Source organism: Ruditapes philippinarum, unplaced genomic scaffold (genome assembly GCF_026571515.1).
Source record: "Ruditapes philippinarum isolate M1 unplaced genomic scaffold, ASM2657151v2 ctg668_1_1_1_1, whole genome shotgun sequence".
In the NCBI taxonomy this organism is placed as follows: Eukaryota; Metazoa; Mollusca; class Bivalvia; order Venerida; family Veneridae; genus Ruditapes; species Ruditapes philippinarum.
This window is the reverse complement of record NW_026865876.1, coordinates 50,517-75,617: the sequence shown is the minus strand read 5'-3', so window position 1 is coordinate 75,617 and position 25,101 is coordinate 50,517. Positions and strand designations below refer to the sequence as shown.

At 33.8% G+C, this 25,101-nt stretch overlaps 1 protein-coding gene across 2 annotated transcripts in view; it reads right to left on the bottom strand.

Moving 5' to 3' along the window:
- Positions 1-13,599, bottom strand: part of LOC132730625 (RUN and FYVE domain-containing protein 2-like) — a 71,544-nt gene extending 57,945 nt beyond the window's left edge. Inside the window, exon 1 of one of the 2 annotated variants that reach the window (XM_060716593.1) lies at positions 13,339-13,599. In XM_060716593.1, coding sequence (XP_060572576.1) covers positions 13,339-13,570 — 232 coding nt within the window. In that variant the 5' untranslated portion in view covers positions 13,571-13,599. The remainder of the gene's footprint in view (positions 1-13,338) is intronic. The other variant, XM_060716597.1, reaches the window with a different exon arrangement.
- Between the last annotated feature and the right edge of the window lie 11,502 nt (positions 13,600-25,101).

The window sequence follows — 25,101 nt, the reverse complement described above, 5'->3', positions numbered from 1 at the left end:
CTATTTTTAGCTTCTGTGACCTAGTTTTTTTTTGACCCCAGGTGACCCATACCCGAACTTAACCTAGATATCATCAAAACAAATTTTCAGACCAGTTTCCAGGATATTTGGATCAAATTATTAGCCACTAGTCTTAACAAGATTTTTCTATTTTTAGCTCCTGTGACCTAGTTTTTCATCTGAGACGACACATGTTCGAACTTACTCATCCGATCAATTACCTAGACAATCATCCTGAAAAAGTTTGATGATGATCAAGGCAAAAATGTGACCGCTAGAGTGTTAACAAACAAATGTGGAAGGACGACAGATGATGGACATTTAACAATCCTAAAAGCTTACCCTGAGCTAGCTCAGGTGAGCTAAAAATGTGGACGGATGACGGACATTAGAAGATCCTAAAAGCTAGTTCAGGTGAGCTAAAAAAAAGAAAATAACAATAAATTGACCTTCAAGGTCAAGGTCATTGATAAGTGAAGGTAAAGGTCTGTTTGATTAAGGTCTATCCTAGAAGATTGTTATGTTCAAGTTTGAAGACCATCCATTCAAAAATAAGAAGTTATAGCCACCAATAGCAAAAGTTCAAAAATTAAGCAGAATTTAATCTTGGAGGTCAAGATCATTCATGAATAAAGTTTAAGTTTAGACTGGTCTACTTGAAGATCTTATCCCAAGGATTGTTGTGGCCTAGTATGAAGACAACGCACTCACACCTTAAATAGTTATGATCAAGGTTAAAGTTTGCAGATAGCAAAGGCAACGTGGACATGACTGTAATTTTTTGTAAAAAGTGGAGCTAAAAATGACAAGGTGTTGACATTTTATCTAATATGCCTAATCATTTGGCATATTTTGGAAACTTTTTACACTATAGTTGATATATAAAAATTGCATGGACAAATTTCAAAATTGTAATTATGTTTTGTACATCTTACCATTTATAACATATAACAATAAGTTTACCACCCACCATTGCAATAACAAATGTTGTATATATGTACATGTACCATGAAAAATTATAAGCATAAAAATGTTATCAAGCAGACATGGATAAATGGACAATAAAAGGAAATATTAAAATCAACTAGTAGCACATTACGATTGACTTTAATCTGACGTTTAAAGTAAAATAAGACCCTGGATTATGTACAGTGGGAATGAGCAAAGGAAAAGATTTTGTTAAACAGTCTTTGAGTTGTGAACCTTAGACAGTGACCTAGATGTGTAAAGTGAACACCTCCATGTGTCTCACTACAAAGCATCAAGAAGAAAATCAGGTATATCTTGATTATTTACATATTGTAAAGAAATGAAGAAAAACCAAGAAATGTTTTCAACAACAGCCTCCCAAAGCTGGGACTGCAAAGTATTACCAAAGATGCTTTATTTTGGTCAAATCATTCAAATGTGAAGGTAATATTTGAATAACTCCTTAATGTTGTTTTGTCCAATTACACTGGAGCCGCGATATAGCGCTCATGTTGGGGTCCATGATCTCAAGACAGCGTTGTAACGAGTAACTTTTTATAACGCTCATTTTGTAATTATAGCAAAAATATCGCATTACCCCACCCACCGCCGAAACATATAACGCTTGTTAGTGGAATTGATTGTTTACTTACCTTCCAATGGATATCAGTCCAAGCTTTTTTATATATTATTATTAATTATTTTGTAAAGCATTACTGAATATCTTTAATATAAACATGAAATTTACGAATGAAAAATATAAACCACGAATGAATGTTTATAAATTTCCAGTAAAACAGCGGTGTTAACGTGAGTTATGTGTGGTCATGAAAATTGATACCTAGTGGATGGGACTAAATTAATCGTCTTACCTGCTGTCTCTTGTGAAAAAATCAGTCATCCTCAACAACTTTTTTGCAGATAGATCGAAAGTGCATGCTTTTTAAAATTAATTGTATGCTTGGGTGATTTACTTAACTCGTCGGTGTTTGCATGTCTTAGCTAACAAGCTAACAGTTTGATACCTGACTGATCAACAGTTCAAAATGAACAAAAGAGCGGATTAACGCTTACCTGTGTATGACTTCACACCTTCTTATCATGAGTGACGTAATTATGACTGTTTATTGCACTCGACTGACACATTGAACAAGCGTTATAGTGGATAAGGTGCGGTATTGATATACATGAAAAAAAAATTATAATGGGCGAAAAATACGATTTTTTTTTTTGGGAGCCAAGGCATATGAGCGTTCTACTGAGATAAGCGCTATACCGATGAGCGCTATATCGCGGCTCCAGTGTATTAAAGAAATCCATCAATGAATAAAAGTTATTGTAAATATTGTAGCTTGACCTGTGAAAGCTGGACTAGATTTTTCTATTTATAGCTCTGACGGCCATTTTGTTCAGCAAAGCGGAACGTGCACACAACTAGGGATGGTACTGATCACTCCTGTAAAGTTTGGTTGAAATCCCACCCGTAGTTGAAGGGCAGACAAGCTCAATGCAGACGGATGGACAACCGGACGGAAGTTCTAACAGGACAGTAATTATGTGGCTACTCTATAATTATTTCTTTTTAGCCAGCTGCCACACAAAAGAAAATAGCCACATAAAAGCATCATGGAATGAATGACATCAAAGAAAAAGAACAGTTACCTATTGTCCCTTTAGCCACATTATTACTGTCCTGTGAGAGCGGATGGACGGACGGACCTTCTAATTGGACAGTTATAATGTGGCTACTCTATTGTTCTCTCTATTGTTTTTTTAGCACACAAAAGAAAATAGCCACATAAAAGCATTAAGAATAAGTGACATCAAAGAGAAAGAACGGTTACCTATTGTCCCTCTAGCAACATTATTACTGTCCCGTTAGAGCGGCAGACGGTGAAGGCAAAAACAATATGTCGCCCAAAAATTTTGGGAGTTATAATAAAAAGAAAATTCCTATTTGGCGTTAATAGCCAAGCTCATTTTATTTTTTCCAGTCAAAAGTACTGTTTCCTCAGTATGTATTTAATCAATCCATAAATAACAAGAGTTATAGAGTTATGAATAAATGATTGATGAAAATAGAAAATAGAAAAAAAAGACAAGGCATACATTTTACCTGGATATTAATACAATTATTACATTGGCCAAGTTGACCTGTGATAAGTATCACAGATATACATAGAATATATTTAGCTCCATGTAAGTATGAATAGACTCAGGGGTCAGTTGACTTTAGGATTGAGGTGACCCTTATTCAAGTTAAGCAGTTGCTATATAATGTATACCTATATAATGGGATCCTACACATTTACTGGACAATTTATTATTAGTTTACCAGGCAAAATCTATTCCTGTCTAATACTGCTTTATTTTTGTTCTCATTCAAATGTCATCCAGTCAGAATTGCACACACTTTCCATTTCAAAGTAAATAACAACAAAACCACTCTCAGATAAATATTGTTGATTCAGTTCTTTATCTTACATGCCCTTTTGTTTACTATGTTATTTCATGACCTGGTCATGCAGGGGAATAATCTGTTCTGGCCATGCCTGAATATTGAGGCCCTTAATGGGTCATTTTAGATAGATTTTACTTTTACATCACATCTGCGTTATCTCAGCAGACAATCGTAACAATAAAATTAACATATTTTAATGATAGAAAGTATTTTTATATCAAGTCCAAAGAATATTTCGTTGTTGACTTACAAAGATACTAAAATTAAAAACCATAGACGGAAACAGGTCACGCCAGATTTTTCAAACCAAGGGAGGAAACTCTACATGAAATGTAAATAAAATGAATAGTTTGGCTTTTTCAGGCTTCATGATAACCAAAAGGAAACTGTATGACAAAGAACAGTATTCCAATTGTCACAGACATATATACCACGGATAGGAAGCTCCGAAAATAGACGATAGTCAGATTCAGATCCACAATCCTTTGCGGGCTTCGGTGATAATTGGGTTTTCCTGCTAGTCTCAGATTTTCACTCTCTTATTAAACTTTGGCAATATCCGTGAATTATTTTTTACATTGCCAACATGAATTTTCATCGGAGAAATGTTTGTGTGGAAAAGTGTGAATTGTACGTTTTACAATAAATGAATATTGCTTCTTATATTAGTAGGAAATGCTTTGTCTTTTTGTCAGTATACCTCCAGGAATTCAATATGGCAGTTTTTTGGCTACTTTTACCCAGGATGCATCAAATGTTGGAAAATTTTGCGACATATGATAACTTACGTGAACACAATTCTGCAGATACTGAATTTAATTGTGTGACGTCACAGTTTCTTCTCCATTTATATTTAGCTCCATGCAATTGTGTCTCAATTTTTCATACATTTAATGATTTATAAAGAATCAATACGTTTTAAAATTGAGTAAATAAAGTTAATTACAATTACCACCTCTTTGTAAATTGTTAGTGACATCTTTGGTTTTTCAAATATTTTAAACCTTGCCATTCAACAGTCATAGTTTCCTTGCTGATTATTTAAAGATTAACTTCAATTCATGACTTCAAAATATTTTGAAACACAATGTCCGGTAAACTGAGTTGTCTTAAATTGCCCACACAATTTTTTTTCTCTTATAATGCCCTACTTTGAAGACACATTTCTATGGTCAAAATGTTTAATTTCATGTTTGATAAAGTAACGTTTATGTATATTAAGAACCCAAAATCATTTATGTAAAATTCCATTCTTCTTCATGGTTTAAAGTTATGTGAAAAAAAAACATATTTTGTATGATAATATGAAGGATCCCAGTTTACATGAACCTCAAAACATATAAGCAAACGATAATGTATACCTATACATACTGGTTATAATACAATTTCACATCATCACTTAATTAAAAATAGGCAGTGACTAGCTGTACGGGCCCGTACTGCTAGCCAAAAGTTCTAGCTGTACATGAGTCACGTACAACTAGCCTATCCACACTGTTGAGGCTAGCTGTACAGCGTTTTTAAAATAACAAGAATTTGTAACAGAGTTACCAACATCCCCCGCCTCGGGGAATTTTTATACGATGCATAAAATTGTGCTATTTCAAAGGATTGGATCTCAGCACTTTCAGTCCAAACTTATGATCAATGCTAGATCTGCAAATGCAACAATAAATTTATTAAAGAAATAAAATGAAACACAAATCAAAAAATTTATCATGAAAAGCTTTGACCTCTAAGTGTGACCTTGACCTTGGAGGTAGGGGTGCAGGTGTTATGCATGACATATCGTCTTATTATTGTAACTATTTGTGCCATGTATTTTCAAAATCCCTTGAACTATGAAGAAGTTATGGACCGGACACAAAATATACCCTATAACAGACTATGTTAATCTTTGACCTCCAAGTGTGACCTTGACCTTGGAGGTAGGTGACTGGTTGTTGCGCATGACACATCGTCTCATTATTCTGAACAATTGTGGCGCAACATGACACATTGTCTCATTATTGTGAACAATTGTGGCAAGTATTCACAAAATCCCTTCAAAGATAAGAAAGTTATGAACCGGACACGACATATACCCTCAAATAGACAATGTTGACCTTGAATGAGCAAGTGCGACCTTGACCTTGGAGGTAGGGGTCTGGTTGTTGCGCATGACACATCGTCTTATTATAACAAACATTTGTGCCAAGTTATTTCAGATTCCTTTGATAAATGACAAAGTTATGGACCGGACACGAAAGTGTGACGGATGGACAGACAGACGGATGTACTCACAAAATGGTACTTATGTGACTTTTCCTTTGATCTTTTTGGCCATTTTTAGTCACACAAGCCTTAAAAAAAGACACACAAGTAAAAACGGAATGAATAGGATCAAAGAGAATTTACTGTTACCCATTGTTCTCCAAGTCACACAAGTACCTCTGGGTTTGTACGGACAGACGGACGGAGCCTATTTCTATATCCCCCTTTTTTCTTCGAAAAGGCGGGGGACAATTAAATAACCTAAAACAATAATGATTATGCAAACTTGTGTCTTCTAAAAGATTTTATTGAATATCATGAAAACTTTATTAATTACAGTACGTATATTAATTTTAAGCGTTTGACGATCAGAAGTTTTTTCTTACTTAAAAATAATAATAAAAGTCTGTGTGAAAATACGAAGAGAAATAAACTGAAAGTCTGAAACATTATTAAATCTTTTCTATGGACAATATAGATGTAATACATTTGCAATAATAATTTAATCTTGAACACTTTAGCAGGCATTGAAAATTTCATGCTGGTAGTTTACTGACCATTTAAAGATGCAGCACATTGTTTTTCATGACTGAATAAGACTGCTATCGTCTCAATCACAAACTTAAATTGACATAAATGTATGTAGGTCAATTTCGATTATGACACAGTATTTTTAAAAATTATACCTTGTAAAAAACACAGAATTTCCATCGGCTCACAAAAACTCTTTAATTAAAGATGAATTAATCTCTAATAGATATCCAATATCTTGTCATAATATCGGATATTTGGCCCAACATCATCCTTAAAATTATTTAGAAGAAATATTTATTGACATTTTTTCTGAAAATGTAATTAGACGTGCATGTTACTGACTTCATCATTGCATTTATTATTGAAAAAATGCTGTAAGGCTAGTCTCAAAGTTTGTATAGGCTGGATGTATGTGACTCACATATCATGTCTAGAACTTTTGGCTAGCAGTAAGGGCCCATATTGCTAGCCACTTCCTTTACAGCTTTAGGATATATCGTGGACTAACCAGGTCTCAAACCTCTAAGCATTCAAGAGGTCTTTTAGTATAAATAAAAATATATATTTATAAAAATTCTTTACATATGTACACTTTTATCTTTCTGTAACATTTCTTTAAAATTTGACTGAAATTTAACAATTAAAAAAGCTCTATTTCCATCTTGGAAAAGCACAACCCTCTTTTTTAAAACTGACATGGCCTCTTAAAATAAAGAACCTAATCTCAAACCCCTTAAAGTATCTCTAAAATTCTACTGTTTAGTTTAGCCAATGAAGTGATTGTTATATGACTGTCACTTGACAATGAAGTGTACACGATGCAGGTACCTGCTTTAAGATATTTTTGTCTCTAATATTCATTTTCACAAATAGTTAATGGTGTATTTACGGGACTTACAAAGGTAATAGCAATTTATACGGGGAAGTCGCGGGTCCGGGCTTTGGCTTGCCCGGCTATAGACTACATGTATATATTTAAAAGAAAATCAAATAAAAAACAATTAAAAAATATATAGAATTCTATATCCCTAACAATGAAATTTTCAGTGTCAGTTCTAGTCGGGCGCCACCATTTACAATGTAACTCAATGATAAAAGGCGGGGTATTCCGATAACGGAACAAATCTCAACTTTTCGGATAAATGATAATCGTCAAGTGTTCCGAGTGAAAACGGAAGCGGTGCATGTAATACCGAATGACACCTTTAAAACGGAATTAATGAAAGGAATTTTTAACAACTTCCCCATTCATAGGCTTTGCCTAATTTCATATTATGAAATTACGCTAAGTAATAAAATATGTAATGTAAATATTTGTTCCTATGCACTGTTTTCATTTGACATCAGCAGACATGTCTATCAGAAACTAAGCTTTTATGCACACAAGTTAAGGACATCATAGTCACTTCTAGTAAAACTAGAACTGCCACTATCATGGCTTGAATACCCCCGCATACCACTTTGTCAGAATCAACAGTGGCCATTTAGAGCTCAAGGACAACCTCCCTGCAAAATCTGAGGTTATGCCAGTGCATTGCTAAGTTATGTATTCTACATGCTTCAAATGTGAAAATGTCAAAATCAATAAATTGCGGACAGGACATTCTTTAGCAATTGAGAAGAAAAGCTTTTTTTTGTCAAGGTCCCTGTGACCTTGACCTTTGACCCAGTGACCTCAAAATCAATAGGGTCACCTTATAGTCATGATCAACATCCATGCCAAATATGAAGACTGTGGGTCAAAGGAATCTTAAGGAGTGGACAAACTTTTGAAGTCAAAGTCCCTATGACCTTGACCTTTGATCCAGTGACCTCAAATCAAAAGGGTCATCTACTAATCATGATCAACATCCATGCCAAATATGAAGACTGTGGGTCAAAGGAATCTTAAGTTATTGGGCGGACAAGCTTTTTGAAGTCAAGGCCCCTGTGACCTTGACCTTTGACCTGGTGACCTCAAAGTCAATAGGGGTCATCTACTTATCATGACTAGCCTTCATGTCAAATATGAAGACTGTGGGTCAAAGGAATCTTAAGTTATTGGGCGGTCAAGCTTTCTGAAGTGAAGGCCCCTGTGACCTTGACCTTTGACCTGGTGACCTCAAAATCAATAGGGGTCATGTACTAATCATGACTTACCTCCATGCCAAATATGAAGACTGTGGGTCAAAGGAATCTTAAGTTATTGGGCAGACAAGCTTTTTGAAGTCAAGGCCCCTGTGACCTTGACCTTTGACCTAGTGACCTCAAAAATCAATAGGGATCATCTACTAATCATGACTAACCTCCATGCCAAATATGACGACTGTAGGTCAAAGGAATCTTAAGTTATTGGCGGACAAGCTTTTTAAAAGTCAAGGCCCCTGTGACCTTGACCTTTGACCTGGTGACCCTCAAAAATCAATAGGGGTCATCTACTAATCATGACTAACTACCATGCCAAATATGAAGACTGTGGGTCAAAGGAATCTTAAGTTATAGGGCGGAAATGAAACAAGAGGGCCATGATGGCCCTAAGGTCGCTCACCTGTATGTAGGCCCCCGGAGCGGGGCCAGTTTAAACCCCAGGGCTTTTATTTGAACAAACTTGGAAGACACCTATAAGAGGACGTTTCATGATGTACACACTTATAATGAAAAACAATGATCTGCCCTCCCCTACCCCCGGCAGGGCCAATTTTAACCAAGGGCTTTTATTTGAACGAACTTGGTAGACACCCATAAGAAGATGTTTCATGCTAAACATCTAAGCTGTAGCTCATTGTGTTTTTTTAAAGAAGATTCTTTAAGTTTTTACTATACACATATAGTTAAAAACGATGACACCCCTGGGGCGGGGCCAGTTTTGACCCCAGGGCTTTTATTTGAACAGACTTTGTAGACACTTACTAGAACATGTTTCATGCTTAATATCTAAACTCTAGCTATTTGTGTTTTTTCAAAGATGTTTTTTTTAAGTTTTTCCTATACACATATAAGGAAAATCAATGACCCCCAGGGCAGGGCCAATTTTGACCCCAGGGCTTTTATTTGAACAAACTTTGTCGACACTCACTAGAAGATGTTTCATGCTAAATATCTTAACTCTAGCTATTTAGGTTTTTCAAAGAATACTTTTTAAGTTTTTGATATACACATATAATTATAAGGAAAATCAATGACCCCCGGGGCTGAGCCAATTTTGACCCCAGGGCTTTTATTTGAACAAACTTGGTAGACTCCCATTAGAACATGTTTCATGCTAAATATCTTAGCTCTAGCTCTTTTGGTTCTTTAAAAGAAGATTTTTTAAGTTTTTACTATATACATATAGGGAAAATCAATGACCCCCTGGGGCGGAGCCAATTTTGACCCCAGGGCTTTTTTATTTGAACAAACTTGGTAGACTCCCATTAGAACATGTTTCATGCTAAATATATTAGCTCTAGCCCTTTTTGGTTCTTTAAAAGAAGATTTTTTTAAGTTACTATATACATATAGGGAAAATCAATGACCCCCTGGGGCGGGGCAATTTTGACCCCAGGGCTTTTATTTGAACAAACTTGGTAGACAACCATTAGAACATGTTTCATGCTAAATATCTTAGCTCTAGCTCCATGAGTTCTTTAAAAGAAGATTTTTAAATTTTTACTATATGCATATAGGGAAAATCAATGACCCCCTGGGGCGAGGCCAATTTTGACCCAAGGGCTTTTATTTGAACAAACTTGGTAGACACTCATTAGAAGATGTTTCATGCTACATATCTTAGCTCTAGCTCTCTGGGTTCTTTAAAAGAAGATTTTTTTAAGTTTTTACTATATGCATATAGGGAAAATCAATGACACCCTGGGGCGGGGCCAATTTTGACCCCAGGGCTTTTATTTGAACAATCTTGGTAGACACTCACTAGAAGATGTTTCATGCCAAATATCTAAGCTCTAGCTCTTCGGTTCTTTAAAAGGAGATTTTTTAAGTTTTTTACTAAATGCATATAGGGGAAAATCAATGACCCCCTGGGGCGGGGCCAATTTTGACCCAAGGGCTTTTATTTGAACAAACTTGGTAGACACTCATTAGAAGATGTTTCATGCTAAATATCTTAGCTCTAGCTTTTGGGTTCTTTAAAAAAAGATTTTTAAGTTTTTACTATATGCTATAGGGAAATCAATGACACCCTGGGCGCGGGGCCAATTTTGACCCCAGGCTTTTTTTTGAACAATCTTGGTAGACACTCACTAGAAGATGTTTCATGCCAAATATCTAAGCTCTAGCTAGCATCTTCGGGTTCTTTAAAAGGAGATTTTTTAAGTTTTTACTAGGGGCGGGGCCAATTTTGACCCCAGGGCTTTTATTTGAACAAACTTGGTAGACAACCATTAGAACATGTTTCATGCTAAATATCTTAGCTCTAGCTCTTAGAGTTCTTTAAAAGAAGATTTTTTAAGTTTTTACTATATACATATAGGGAAAATCAATGATCCCCTGGGGCGGGGCCAATTTTGACCCCAGGGCTTTTATTTGAACAATCTTTGTAGACACTCACTAGAAGATGTTTCATGCCAAATATCTAAGCTCTAGCTCTTTCGGTTTTTTAAAAGAAGATATTTAAAGTTTTTTCTTTTGGTTGCCATGGCAACCAGAGTTCTGCATGGAATTAAATTCTTTGAACAATTTTTAAAGGTGACCACCAAAGGAACATTCCTGTGAAGTTTGGATGAAATTGGCCTAGTGGTTTATGAGGAGATGTCATTTAAAGTAAAAGTTTACGGACGGACGGACGACGGACGGACGGACGCCGGACGAAAAGCGATCACAAAAGCTCACCCTGTCACTTTGTGACAGGTGAGCTAAAAACCGACGGCCGGACGGACGGCCGGACAAGCTGATTCCAGTATACCCCCCTTACAACTTTGTTGTGCGGGGGTATAAAAATAACAGTACATGAATGAAAGGTTTGAGAATAGGTTGGGTGTGAGATTAGGTACATGTACTTATATGATATATGGCCGAACATCATCCTTAAAATTATTTAGAAGAAATATATGTTCATTCTTAGGGGTGTGGATCGTCGGATAAGTGACGATCCGATCCGAACCATGATTCAGCACTTACGATTCACAAATCGAACCACAAATCTTTTGTTATCAAGACACCCATAAAAACATGTACATTAGTTATAAAAACATGTTTATTAAAAAAAAAACAAATACAATACTAAACATTAAACATATAAACTAGGTTTATGTTTTTATTCTTTAGAGGAGTATTTTTGTTTTGTTTTTTGAAACCAATTATTTCCTAGCTCAGCATCATGGTACGTAATCTTTAACCGGCAAATTGTATTTAGCAGGGATCATTCTAGGGCGCTATTTCCGCGATATCTCGCAAAAAAATCACCAAAATCTCAGAGAAATTTGTGAAATGAGTGAAAATCTCGCACGGCAATTTGAGCCGGAAAATGTCTATAATCACAATCAAAAGAATGCTAAAGTTACACAAAAATATGATGAAAAATTCACGATTCCCATCAAGAATTTAATTTCAAATTGTTTATTAATGAAATCTGTGTAAAAAACCTCCTAAAAGTAGTCCAACACTTTGAATTATTTAGCCTAATAATTGCCGATCGGAGACCGCAAATTCACCGTACGGTATGATGGCTAACCTTTATCTATCTGTAAGTCGAGAATTTACATAAAACACTTTTAATTGATTTTAATAAAAATTGTTAGACACAGACTAACATAAAAATGGACATGTAAGAAACAAATACCGGTAAAATTTGTCTTCTAAATGTAACATCAACCACGGTGAATTTTGCCGTAAAGAACAAATTAAAAAAAAATTGTTTTACGATTCCTGATGAAATAGCCGATAATGAATATTCTATTATTGAACAAAAATATTTAATTTTATATTATTGCAATCAGCAACAGCTAGAATTGTGAATTTTTCAGCAGAAAAAAGACAAATATTCATTTGTCACATATTTTAGCGATGTCGTGATTAAAAAAAAAATACTAAAAGGAAGCTGAGTGTTATTTAAAGGTGTTTTATAACACTAAAAATGATGTTTATGAATAAAAAATTACTTTAGGTTTACATTGTTTATATTTGTGGATATGGAGATATTTGTCATTATGTGTTCAGGTCACATATTCAATGAATATTTTTTTAATGGAGGAGGTGTGTGAAGAGATTCATAAAGAAAACAAAATGTAAGGTTATAAAAATATTCTTCAAATCTCAACAATCACTTCTGTACAGTACAGTGTTGTCCAGCAAATAATAGTTGTAGTAGATATCCATGTATAATTCTTTTATATTTCAGAATAAAAGTGTTTATTATATTTATTTTTCACAACTAGAATTTTATTGTGTTTAAAAATTCACAAAAGAAAAGGCATAGGATGTGTTAAAAAAGTGAAAACAAAAATCACTGTAATAAACAGAGCTACATCTTCTTATATCCTCATTAGATAAACAATGTTTATATGTACAGTGATTTTAAAAAGTTAAAAAATTCTATATTTTTAACCTCGCCTATCATGAAAATTAAATCTCTCAAGAAAATCTAATTTCTCTCATTAAAATTTCTCAAATGAGAGAAAATCTCTCACTAAAAATCCTGACCAGAATGATCCCTGATTTAGTTAAACTTCATCATATTATTTATCATATAATTTAAACTCAAATAGTATTTTTCTCGATTTTAAGAGTGTGAGAAACAGTGAATGTATATAAAAAAAAATTAAATCGCGATCCACGATCTCTGGGCTTACGAATATTCAAACTCGATTTTTCACTTTGATTCGTGATTATCCGAGTACTCGGATACTTGCCCCAGCCCTATTCATTCTTTGTGAAAATGTAATAAGAGGTGCAAGTAACTGACTTCATTATTGCATTTATTATTGAAAAAATGCCGTACGGCTAGCCTAAATAGTGTCTATAGGCTAGAAGTATGTGACTCCTAGAAGTATGTGACTCACATACGGCTAGGGGCTTCCTTAAAAATAATAAGTGTGCTGCATTATCGATAAAGTTATATGCACTATTTAAATAGGTACAGTATGTTTAAATTCAAAATCATACTAACTTGTTAAAATCTTGAAACTAACTGTTAACGAAATACTTACGCTTCTTCTTTACTTTTCTTCCACCACCTCCGGCGATAGGAGGTAATTTTTCTGTTGCTTTTTCGGTGGTTTCAGACCTTGACAGAAATCTGTCAAAAGCTGACCTAGCAGAAGATAAAACAGGGTTTGGCCAAACATTTGCCTTTTCTGATTTCTTTGTTAAATTAAACGTGCTTGCATTTTCACTTGTATCTTCAGAATTTTTTTCGGTGGTTGTTTCTGCGTCCTCCATTTTGTCTATATGGAAGTCATGTGACTAAATTTTGCGTTTATTTTGCGACAGAAGCTCTCTGTATTATTTTTTTCATTTTTTTTTTCATTTTTTTTTCGTTCTTTAAGCCAGTTTTCTATGACTATCAGAGCCTACTGTAGTTCTAAGTGGGCAATTCCAAACACGTCATAGATCTAGATATTACACAAAGTACTGCATCTTTAAATGGTGAGTAAACAACCATGCAGTACTCTACCAGACATCTGGAAAATGGCAAATGTCGCCCCCATGGAAAAAGGTAGCAAGTCAGACCCAGCCAACTGTCGCCCTATCTCTCTTACCTGTATCTTGTGTAAAACCCTGGAACACATTGTCTCCTCCAGTATATAACAAAGCAATTGCCACAGACACTTGGGATGTGGAGCTCAAATCGCTTTAAAATCCAAATAAAATGCATATTTGTCAATCCCAGCACATGTACTGATCATATATATCATAAAAAACGTGATATATAAGCCGTTTTGAAAAAAAATCATATTTCAACGTCTAAAATAATTATAGACGTTGAAATATGATTTTTTTTTTCAAAACGGCTTAATTATATTAAGTTTTTTATATATATATATATGATCAGTACATGTGCTGGGATTGACAATTAAATATATGCATTTTATTTAGATTTTTAAGGCGTTTTGTTTGTTGTTATCAATTTAAAAAAAAAACAACAAAAAAAAAATTATTTTTACAATGTTAAATATTACTAAGTGTCTTTTTTATGTACAACACCCATGCGGATTGCCAGAAAACTGATATGTACGTTTTTACAACAGTATTTAATAAAATCTTTAAGAAAGTCTTCAAAAATGCTAAAGTTTGATCTTTTAAAGCATTTTATCATACATATATATGTTATGATAAAGGGTTAAATACGCACATAATGTTGTTTGCGTGTACTCTTTACCTTAAACTACATATGAACAGAATCATCAATTAAAATACATCTTAAAATTGTTTCCGTGTGCATATACAATATCTCATTCTGACCCAGCGTTAATAATTTTTGTAGTTTATTGTTAAAATGTTTAGAAAAAGGAATAAATACCAAACAGAAATGTTTAAGTTTTCCCATTCCTGTCTGAGTTTCTTAATGAATTCATTGTTCATATTTTTTGTAATAAAATAAAATAAGAAATTAATACACGGCAAAGTGATAATCGGCCCGCAAAATGAATAATGGCCCCCGAGGGCATTATTCATTTCAGGGCCGATCATCACCTTCTGGCACGACTATAAGACGTGTATTAATGTATTTAATTAATACACTTTGTAGATCTAATAGTAGCATTTTTCTTTAAAAATATATTATGAAATTTCATTCGTTGAAATTCCTGTTTCCATTTCTACCCTACTATACATACAGTAACTTCTACAGAGTTGTTAACTGTTTGTATGTTCAAAGTTCACTACTGTAGAATCTATATAGAAGCAAGTTTTATTTTCATTGCACATGTAAATCAAAGCACAGAAGGCGCTGAATTTGTTTGGGTCTAAGAATGTCAGAAAGGTGAAGGTTGTGAGATTATAAAACAATTTGTTTTTGTATAGTGCCACCAATGCTTTCCAGCGTTTTAATTTTAGTAGATTGGCCATAAGACTAATTGCAACACTGATATTCGATCAAATGTTTATTTGACTTAAACAATTTGAAAAAAAGAGTGAAATAATTGGGATTTGAACTCCAGACCTCTCGCTTCCTAAGCGAGCGCGCTAACCCCTCGACCACGGTGAATTTATATCTTAACGGCCTGAAGAAAACCATTTTATTCTAACGACGCTAACTGTTGTTTAACACTTGTGTAAATGATCATGACGCTTACTATAAGCATGTATATTTATAAAGAATAAAACAATATTAGAAATCTTCAACCATTCGGGAATTATTTTGCTTGAAAATTAATCCGCCTGTCATATGACCATATTTACGCAGTGATCTCCCCTAAATTTTTCGGCCTAGGTGTTACATTAGAGGGAAGTAACCGCTTCAAAAAAGCGGACTACTTTCGGCACCTGCAATTAACAGCATTAGAGTCTGAAATTTCGCTACCATTATTTTTTTTGGTCTGACGACCCAAACAAATAAAATCAAAGCACAGAAGGCGCTGAATTTGTTTGGGTCTCAGAATGTCAGAAAGGAAAAGGTTGTGAGATTATAAAACAATTTGTTTTTGTATAGTGCCACCAATGCTTTCCAGCGTGTTAATTGTAGTAGATTGGCCATAAGACTAATTGCAACACTGATATTCAATTCAATGTTTATATGACTTAAACAATTTGAAAAAAAAAGTTGCCTTAACTGGGATTTGAACTCAAGACCTCTCGCTTCCTAAGCGAGCGCGCAAACCCCTCGGCCACGGTGAATTTATACGTTAAATGCCTGAAGAAAAGCATATTATTCTAAATTAGGGTTTGTAACGACGCTAACTGTTGTTTAACACTTGTGTAAATAATCATGGCGCTTACTATAAGCATGTATATCTATAAAGAATAAAACAATATTAGAAATCTTCGACCATTCGGGAATTATTTTGCTTGAAAATTAATGCGCCTGTCATGTGACCATATTTTCGCAGTGATCTCCCCTGAATTTTTCGGCCTTTGTGTTACATATAAAGGGAAGTAACCGCTTCAAAAAAACGGACTACTTTCGGCATTTGCAATTAACAGCATTAGAGTCTGAAATTTGGCTACCATTATTTGTTTGGTCTGACGACCCAAACAAATAAAAACAGACTTTGATATTTTTATCATCTTATGTTACTGACTACAGTAGACTGACTACAGACTGACTGACTACACAAACAGAACACAGTACAGTCATGTCACTTAACATTTACAAGTCTTGTAAGTCTTGTTTGTATTCAATGGAATTACTGTCCTTGCCAGGTAGGCATCAGTGATTTCAAGCATTTTTTTAATTAAATATCTGTCCCCTCTTTTTAATTATGGACAGTGCATAAGATAAGTATAATCATGCAAAAAATGCTTTACAAATCATTCGGAAAAAATCTACAAAAGTACTTAATCTGAATATAACATGACCTGTGCGTAGGAATAATTTGTTTGGTAAGGTATCTGTATTGAACGCATTTTTTGCGCGGCGCCGAACTTTATGGAATGAAATCAGATTTTGTGAAAGGGCGACAGCAACTTCTCGAGCCTTTTAGTCGGTCATAATATAAGCCGATCATTCCGATCGGTATGAGGGTGCTTGATTATTATTAATTAATAAAGTTTCCTTTTAAAAGGAAAGGTTTGCACAGTTGTGCCTTCATCCCAACCCTTTAAAATTGTTCTTTTTTTTGGGGGGGGGGGGTTCAATTTATTATCACATTTTTTTTTGAATTACGGTATTTGTATATCATAAAGGGTTTATTTAGTTTTTGTTTTTTTGGAAAACCGAATATTTTTTTGTCAAAACGATTTAGATCTATTCTCTATTGTATAAAATTAATAAAGAAAATGACCAATCGTAAAAATATTAACGTGATACTGAAGGAAAACAAGTGTAAATCATTCCTCTGCTTTATAGACAAGTAAATGCACTTTAAAATACTTCGTTACGTGGTACCAATTAATAAGCATGTATCAACTATGATACATAGATCAGCACGTGGCAAGGTTAATGATATGCATGGGCTATTTTTAGATTACCTCACCAAGAAGTTGAAATGCGTTCAGTAGATCTAAATATAACTCGATCATGCGTGATTTGGAAAGCAGGACCACCCTTTGAAGACGGAATAATACTATGTACAGTCACCATTCTCTATTGTATAAAACTAATACAGACAAAAAAACAATTATAAAAGAAACTAACTTTTGCGTCTTGAAAAACAAATGAAACGGAACAATTTCGTTTATTATTTATTACAGTTTAAACCGATAAATCAAGTAAAAATAGAAATCCTATTTATATACACAAACTGGGATTACCGAAGTAACTAAAATAGCTTAGATTTCCGTAATATTACTCCGCAGTATGACGGAATCGCCCGAATTGTCACAATTGCAATCGGAACAACATCGGCTATTATCATTAATCCGAAGACTGACGGAAAAGGCCGAAAAGTTGCTATTGGCACGATTGCAGCTGGTTTCCCGTTCAATCATGCACCAACAGATGTAAGCAGGAGACCACCTAACCGGAACAAGTTTTCCAGATGAAATGGCTTGCAGCCGTGGCTGCAAGCCAAACGGCTGCAAGCCAAAAATGAAATGTCGCGATATGTACAATGAATAGCGAACTTGCAAACATTTTCAAATGAAATAACCTTTTCCGTCAATAAATCGCGCTCTTCGGGGTATTTTTATTTATCATTTTGTAGTACACAGTGGGTTATTATGACCAGTATGTTATTGTTATACATGTATCCGAAAGCTGTAAATAGAATGATGAGTTGATGACCTAAATATTCCGAAAATCTATTTATAGAAGGATGTGCTCCTATCGGTAATTCCCGGTCTCTCCTGGTCTATTTTGACCGGGATTTACTAGTGACCGCCGAATAGTACCACACGATTATTGTCCGGTCTCTCCCGGTTTTGGAGTAGATGTTTGATATCTTTACAGAACAGAACAAATATTTTACAGATAAATAAGCTTTTTTTTCAAAATATGTGTTTGTCACTTAGTTGGTTACAATAATTAATAAACACAGATCATCTCTCAAATTTATTGATTATTATATACATTAACATACAATTCGAAAAAAAAAACCAACAACAACAATCGCATGTTTTATTTTATCTATATGAGATAAAAACAATAAATATGTACAATAATTGAGAAAAAAGTTACATTTTTATGGTATTAATATGACACTATCAACTTTGAAACATTTTATTTAATTTGTTATTCGTGTTTAGTAAAGATGCCGAGGAATTATTCAAAGTTACAAATTAGATTTTATGATTTATTCATTTGATTCATCATTTAAAAAATGATAAAGAAAATAGTCGTATATGGTTTAAGAGTACACAAATTATATATTGAAAGATTAACCATAATTTACTGACTTTTTCCAGTTAAGTTTTGACTTATAATCGTCGGTCAATATGACAATTGAATTCTTAAAATAGTAGTAAACGTAAAATCGCAGTATCAAAATAGCACATAAAACACAAAAAAGAAGAGAAAACAATATTCATAAAATCTGTATTTTTTTTATAAAAATAGATATTACAATTATCAGGGCTGGGAATCAAAACTGCGTCGTATCCTACAAAATGTAAACAAACGCCGCCATCTTGGAACGAAAAACGTATGTTTTTGTTTATAACTCTTTTTGTTGGAAATGACTGAAAACAAGATATATGTATTAACACGCTACACTATTTTCCGCTTCGTTCGGTATATGTTGCTTGCACAACTATTTTGTAAAACAAAAGTTATAGCGAACTTGCAACTCGAAGCGAGGCAGAATTTTTATGAAAATGTGTGGATACGACGCAGTTCATATTGCTTTATCTATCGTTTTTTCCTTCAAATCAATTATATATTTGTTTCAGAGTTCACCATAAACTTCGAAATATAATTTTGCATCATTTACTAAAATTTTATTAAAAGAGATGTTTATTTTCTAAGAAAATAATGATTTTTACGAAATGATACGACGCAGTTGAAAATAAAATATGATACGACGCAGTTGTATTTTTGGCAGTCTTTTCAACAGGGATAAGTTTGGCAATATATTTCTATTTTATGGAATAATCACTTGCGCTAGATAAAAACCCAGATCATTTGCGGTGTAAAGCAATGTTCTGTTGATTATTTAGAATACAATGTGTCATATCCAATATAACATTTAATTTGAAAGTTTACATTGCGGAAGCTACTTTTCAGTTAAACATGAACATGTTACCTTATTGATCATAATATCTGAAATAATTTCTTATATTTTCCTGTATGTTCAATATTATCCCTATTTTTTTTTCCGCAAAAAAAATGTAGAAATCTATTAACTTAAATTCATTTTGGCTAGCTACGCTCTAAGTTAACTGTGGTTCTGCATGTTCTGGGTAATGACTGCTTTTTGTGGTTTCTTTTCAACCTTTCACTCTACACATTAGCTTTACTAGGGGCGAGGACCTCAGGTGCGCCTCTGTGCATTATTTCAGGCAAAATGTTGTACCTGCAGAGAACCGTCGACGTTTTGAAACTAGCTTGATAGGTTTTCCACACAAAAGAATAAAAAGTCCCTGGTGGTTTTCGAATTCATAGCAGTTCAGTTCACTTCAATGATTTGAATTCAGAAAACATAAACAGCTCGGCCTCGGTCGGACACACCTGTCTGATTTTGTTTTTTCAACAAAAATTTGTTTAACGTCAGCTGTACAAATAAGCAGCTATTTTATAACTTCTGACGTGAAGTTTTAAGATTATAAATATTTGAAATAATTATAAAAGAATAAAATTTAAATTTCTTATTTCGGTATTAATAGCAGAGAAATTTTCAATGTAAACAGGGGGGTAATCCTCTGTGAAGTAATTTTCTGAAAACTTTTGTTTAAGTTTTCAGGCAATTCATTATCAAATAAAAATCAACACTTTAGTATGAAGGTATGTTAAGATGTCATGTCTCTAGTCTGTTGAAAAATTCGATACGATAATCTGACATTTTCTGTTCAATATTTGTTGAAAACTTAATAATTCTTCAATACTGTTGAAAGATCATGTCTGCCTATATCTGTATCAAATTTATCGGTGCATAGCGTAAAATACCTTTGCAAAACGGACACCTTTTTTACAAAATAATTTGTAGTTGTATCATATGTAACTCGATTTTGAAAAGTTTTTTTGATGGAGAAGAATGATACTCAAGTGCAAGTATAGAAAATACATTCCGTAGACATTTCCTCATCGGCGATAAAGAAACGCAGGGGTAAAGAATAAAAAGTCCCTGGTGGTTTTCGAATTCATAGCAGTTCAGTTCACTTCAAGTGATTTGAATTTCAGAAAACATAAACAGCTCGGCTTCGGTCGGACACACCTGTCTGATTTGTTTTTTCAACAAAATTTGTTAACGTCAGCTGTACAAATAAGCAGCTATTTTATTAACTTCTGACGTGAAGTTTTAAGATTATAAATATTTGAAATAATTATAAAGAGAATAAAATTTAAATTTCTTATTTCGGTATTAATAGCAGAGAAATTTTCAATGTAAACAGGGGGTAATCCTCTGTGAAGTAATTTTCTGAAAACTTTTGTTTAAGTTTTCAGGCAATTCATTATCAAATAAAAATCACACTTTAGTATGAAGGTATGTTAAGATGTCATGTCTCTAGTCTGTTGAAAATTCGATACGATAATCTGACATTTTCTGTTCAATATTGTGAAAACTTAATAATTCTTCAATACTGTTGAAAGATCATGTCTGCCTATATCTGTATCAAATTTATCGGTGCATAGCGTAAAATACCTTTGCAAAACGGACACCTTTTTTACAAAATAATTTGTAGTTGTATCATATGTAACTCGATTTTGAAAAGTTTTTTTGATGGAGAAGAATGATACTCAAGTGCAAGTATAGAAAATACATTCCGTAGACATTTCCTCATCGGCGATAAAGAAACGCAGGGGTAAAGAATAAAAAGTCCCTGGTGGTTTTCGAATTCATAGCAGTTCAGTTCACTTCAAGTGATTTGAATTCAGAAAACATAAACAGCTCGGCTTCGGTCGGACACACCTGTCTGATTTGTTTTTTCAACAAAATTTGTTAACGTCAGCTGTACAAATAAGCAGCTATTTTATTAACTTCTGACGTGAAGTTTTAAGATTATAAATATTTGAAATAATTATAAAGAGAATAAAATTTAAATTTCTTATTTCGGTATTAATAGCAGAGAAATTTTCAATGTAAACAGGGGGTAATCCTCTGTGAAGTAATTTTCAGTGGATATCAGGTGAAATTAAACGACTTATACGCAAACGCAAGCGTCTTTTCAAACAAGCTAAGCTCCATAATCGAACTTCGGACTGGTCGAAATTCCGCCAACTTAGAAATAAAATAGTTTCCCTTATTAGAGATGCTAAATCAGAATATACAGCCAAATTAACCCAGACTCTCACTAATAAAACATCTAATAAATCATGGTGGGCCACAGTTAAAATGTTTATCTCCCCTAATAGTCAAATAAGATCTATTCCTCCACTGCTCAATGACTCAAATATTCTATATGACAACGAGGAAAAGGCGGACGCCTTCAATCGTTTCTTCGCTCAACAAACATTTCTTGACGAACCTGATTGGCAACCCATTCCACCAATTTATTCTTTCTCCTCAACTCTATCATCACTTCACTTTGAACCATCTGATATCGAACCATTATTACGAACACCACCACTTGGGAAAGCAGTTGGTCCTGATTTAATAAACAATCGCGTTTTAAAAGAAATATCGTCTCAATTAGCTGTTCCTTTATCAGATATTTTCAATTATTCTCTGTCTATCGGTACTTTTCCTACTCAATGGAAGGTTGCAAACGTACGTCCAGTTCATAAAAAGAATGAGACCAATGTAATTAGTAATTATAGACCAATTTCACTTCTCTGTTCCCTAAGCAAAGTTTTAGAAAAAGCTGTTTACAAACACGTATATAATCATCTAATTAACAACAACATTTTAACAGAATATCAGTCTGGTTTCCGCCAAGGCGACTCAACTATAAACCAACTATCAGTAATTTATAATTCTTTCTGTGAAGCAATAGACAATGGAAAGGAAATTAGAATTGTATTTTGTGATATAAGCAAAGCTTTTGATCGGGTATGGCACAAAGGACTCATAACTAAATTGTCATCTGCTGGAATTCGTGGAGATTTTACTTCTTTGGTTTCAAAGCTACTTATTCAATAGGCAGCAAAGAGTCACTGTCCAAGGATCATCATCTTCTCTTCTTTACGTCAAGGCTGGTGTTCCTCAAGGATCCATTCTCGGTCCACTGCTTTTCCTTATATTTATAAACGACATTGTAATAGATATCGACGCCAACATCAGACTTTTTGCAGATGACACAAGTTTATCCCTTATCGTTAATACACCCGAAATAACAGCAAATGTACTAAACTCTGATTTACAAAAAGATTAACCAATGGTCTAAAGAATGGCTGGTTTCGTTTAATCCAGCAAAGACCATATGTATGACTATATCTCGGAAAGCTATCAAAACACAACATCCTCCCTACTTCTGCAAAACCAAGTCATTTCTGAAGCTTCTTCTCACAAACATTTAGGAGTTGTTCTATCAAACGATTGTTCATGGTCAAATCATCTAGAATATATTAAAAACAAAGCTTGGACAAGGATCAATATTCTCCGTAGTCTAAAATTTACACTCGACAGAAATACATTAGAAACATTATATTTGACATTTATCCGTCCATTATTAGAGTATGGAGATATACTTTTTGATAATTGTTCAGCTAGCGAAAAGCATGAATTAGATATGATTCAAAACGAGGCTGCCAGAATAGTCACAGGTGCTACTAAACTTTGTTCTCTTGAAAAACTTTATGACGACCTAGGATGGGAATCATTATCAACTCGACGTAGTAATCACAAACTGGTCTTTATTTACAAAATTCGAAATAGTTTATGTCCCACTTACTTAAACACTCTAATCCCAACACGTCAAAACGAAAGATACACCTTCAGAAACTCCTCTGATATTCCTCCTATCTATTGTCGAACATCCTTTTATCAAAACTCTCTCATCCCGTCTAGCATCCGTTCCTGGAACACGCTCCCTCAGAATACAAAATCATCAGAATCTTTACAACAATTCAAGCGACTTCTTTCAAACCCACACAAACCTCCTAATTATTTTAACACAGGGCCTCGCAAACTTCAAATCCTGCATACTCGCTTAAGACTTGGCTGTAGTTCCTTAAATGATGATCTTTTCCGAAAAAATATTTCCGAATCAAACACATGCGCCTGCGGTCAAACAGAATCAGTGTGTCATTTTCTTCTAAACTGTCCTTTGTATCAACATATGCGAGATATTCTCTATAGGAACATCATACAACTGGATAGATCCCTGATCATAACTCACACTCTGCTATTGCATGGTTCAAATTCCCTTTCAAACAACCAAAACGTAGAGCTTTTCAAGTATGTATACCTTTATATTGATTCTACGAAACGATTTATATAATGTCTGACTGCTACTACTATGCTGCTTATATTCTTTTCTTGTCCTTATCTTTATTTGTTTAATGTCCTTTTTGTGTTTTTTTTTCTTTAGTTGTTTTCTGTAGTTTTTTACTTAATTTTTGTCAAAACTTACTAAAATCTTGTCCTTACCATTAACATTTCATTTTTCTTTTTCAATCTTGCATTATCAAATGTGTTGTTTTTTTTTGGTAACTTGTTAATTACAACCACCACAGACATTGAAGATTGTTATTGTTAGATAATGGCTTCTATAAGCTTCTGCTTTCGGCCAAAATCTATAATTATTGTTATGTTGTTATTTACACATGTACAAATATTCTAAATAAAATATGTTTAAACCAAGTAATTTTCTGAAAACTTTTGTTTAAGTTTTCAGGCAATTCATTATCAAATAAAAATCACACTTTAGTATGAAGGTATGTTAAGATGTCATGTCTCTAGTCTGTTGAAAATTCGATACGATAATCTGACATTTTCTGTTCAATATTGTGAAAACTTAATAATTCTTCAATACTGTTGAAAGATCATGTCTGCCTATTTCTGTATCAAATTTATCGGTGCATAGCGTAAAATACCTTTGCAAAACGGACACCTTTTTTACAAAATAATTTTTAGTTGTATCATATGTAACTCGATTTTGAAAAGTTTTTTTGATGGAGAAGAATGATACTCAAGTGCAAGTATAGAAAATACATTCCGTAGACATTTCCTCATCGGCGATAAAGAAACGCAGGGGTAAAGTTCCGCGGCGCTGAACATAACATGACTAAACGGAACGCATAACCTACTTGCAAAAATATATTGTAGCTTAACCATTTATAATATTATTTAAAAAATTTAATGTTCAGTTTCAAATAATAAAGCTCATCTGTCCTCGTCGATTATTAAGAAAATGAATACAATAAAATTGGCACGTAAAAAGACACAAGTAATAACGGAATTGACGGAAATTATTGCTCATTACAAGGTAGGCATGCAATTTGCGCATTCCCGATAGCGTGAGACCTTTTCAAAATTTGTAATTTTTTCTCTCTTTTTTTTTTAAGAAAAAAGTCATTCCTGATTAATACAGGGTCCAGTGGAGGTTACACTGGAATATTGAATTTGTATCAAAATAGTAATCAATTCCATTTCGAACTCACGTGAACAAGTTTATTAGCATGCTAAGGCAACAGTAGAAACGTTGTCATATGGGTGTGCGATCACTGTTTCAATGTATATGCATTTGATACAGCTTTTCGAATTTGTAGATGATTATGATTAGTACTAAAATGCGACCGAAAAAATGCAGCCTTAATAAATTGTATTACATTTCCA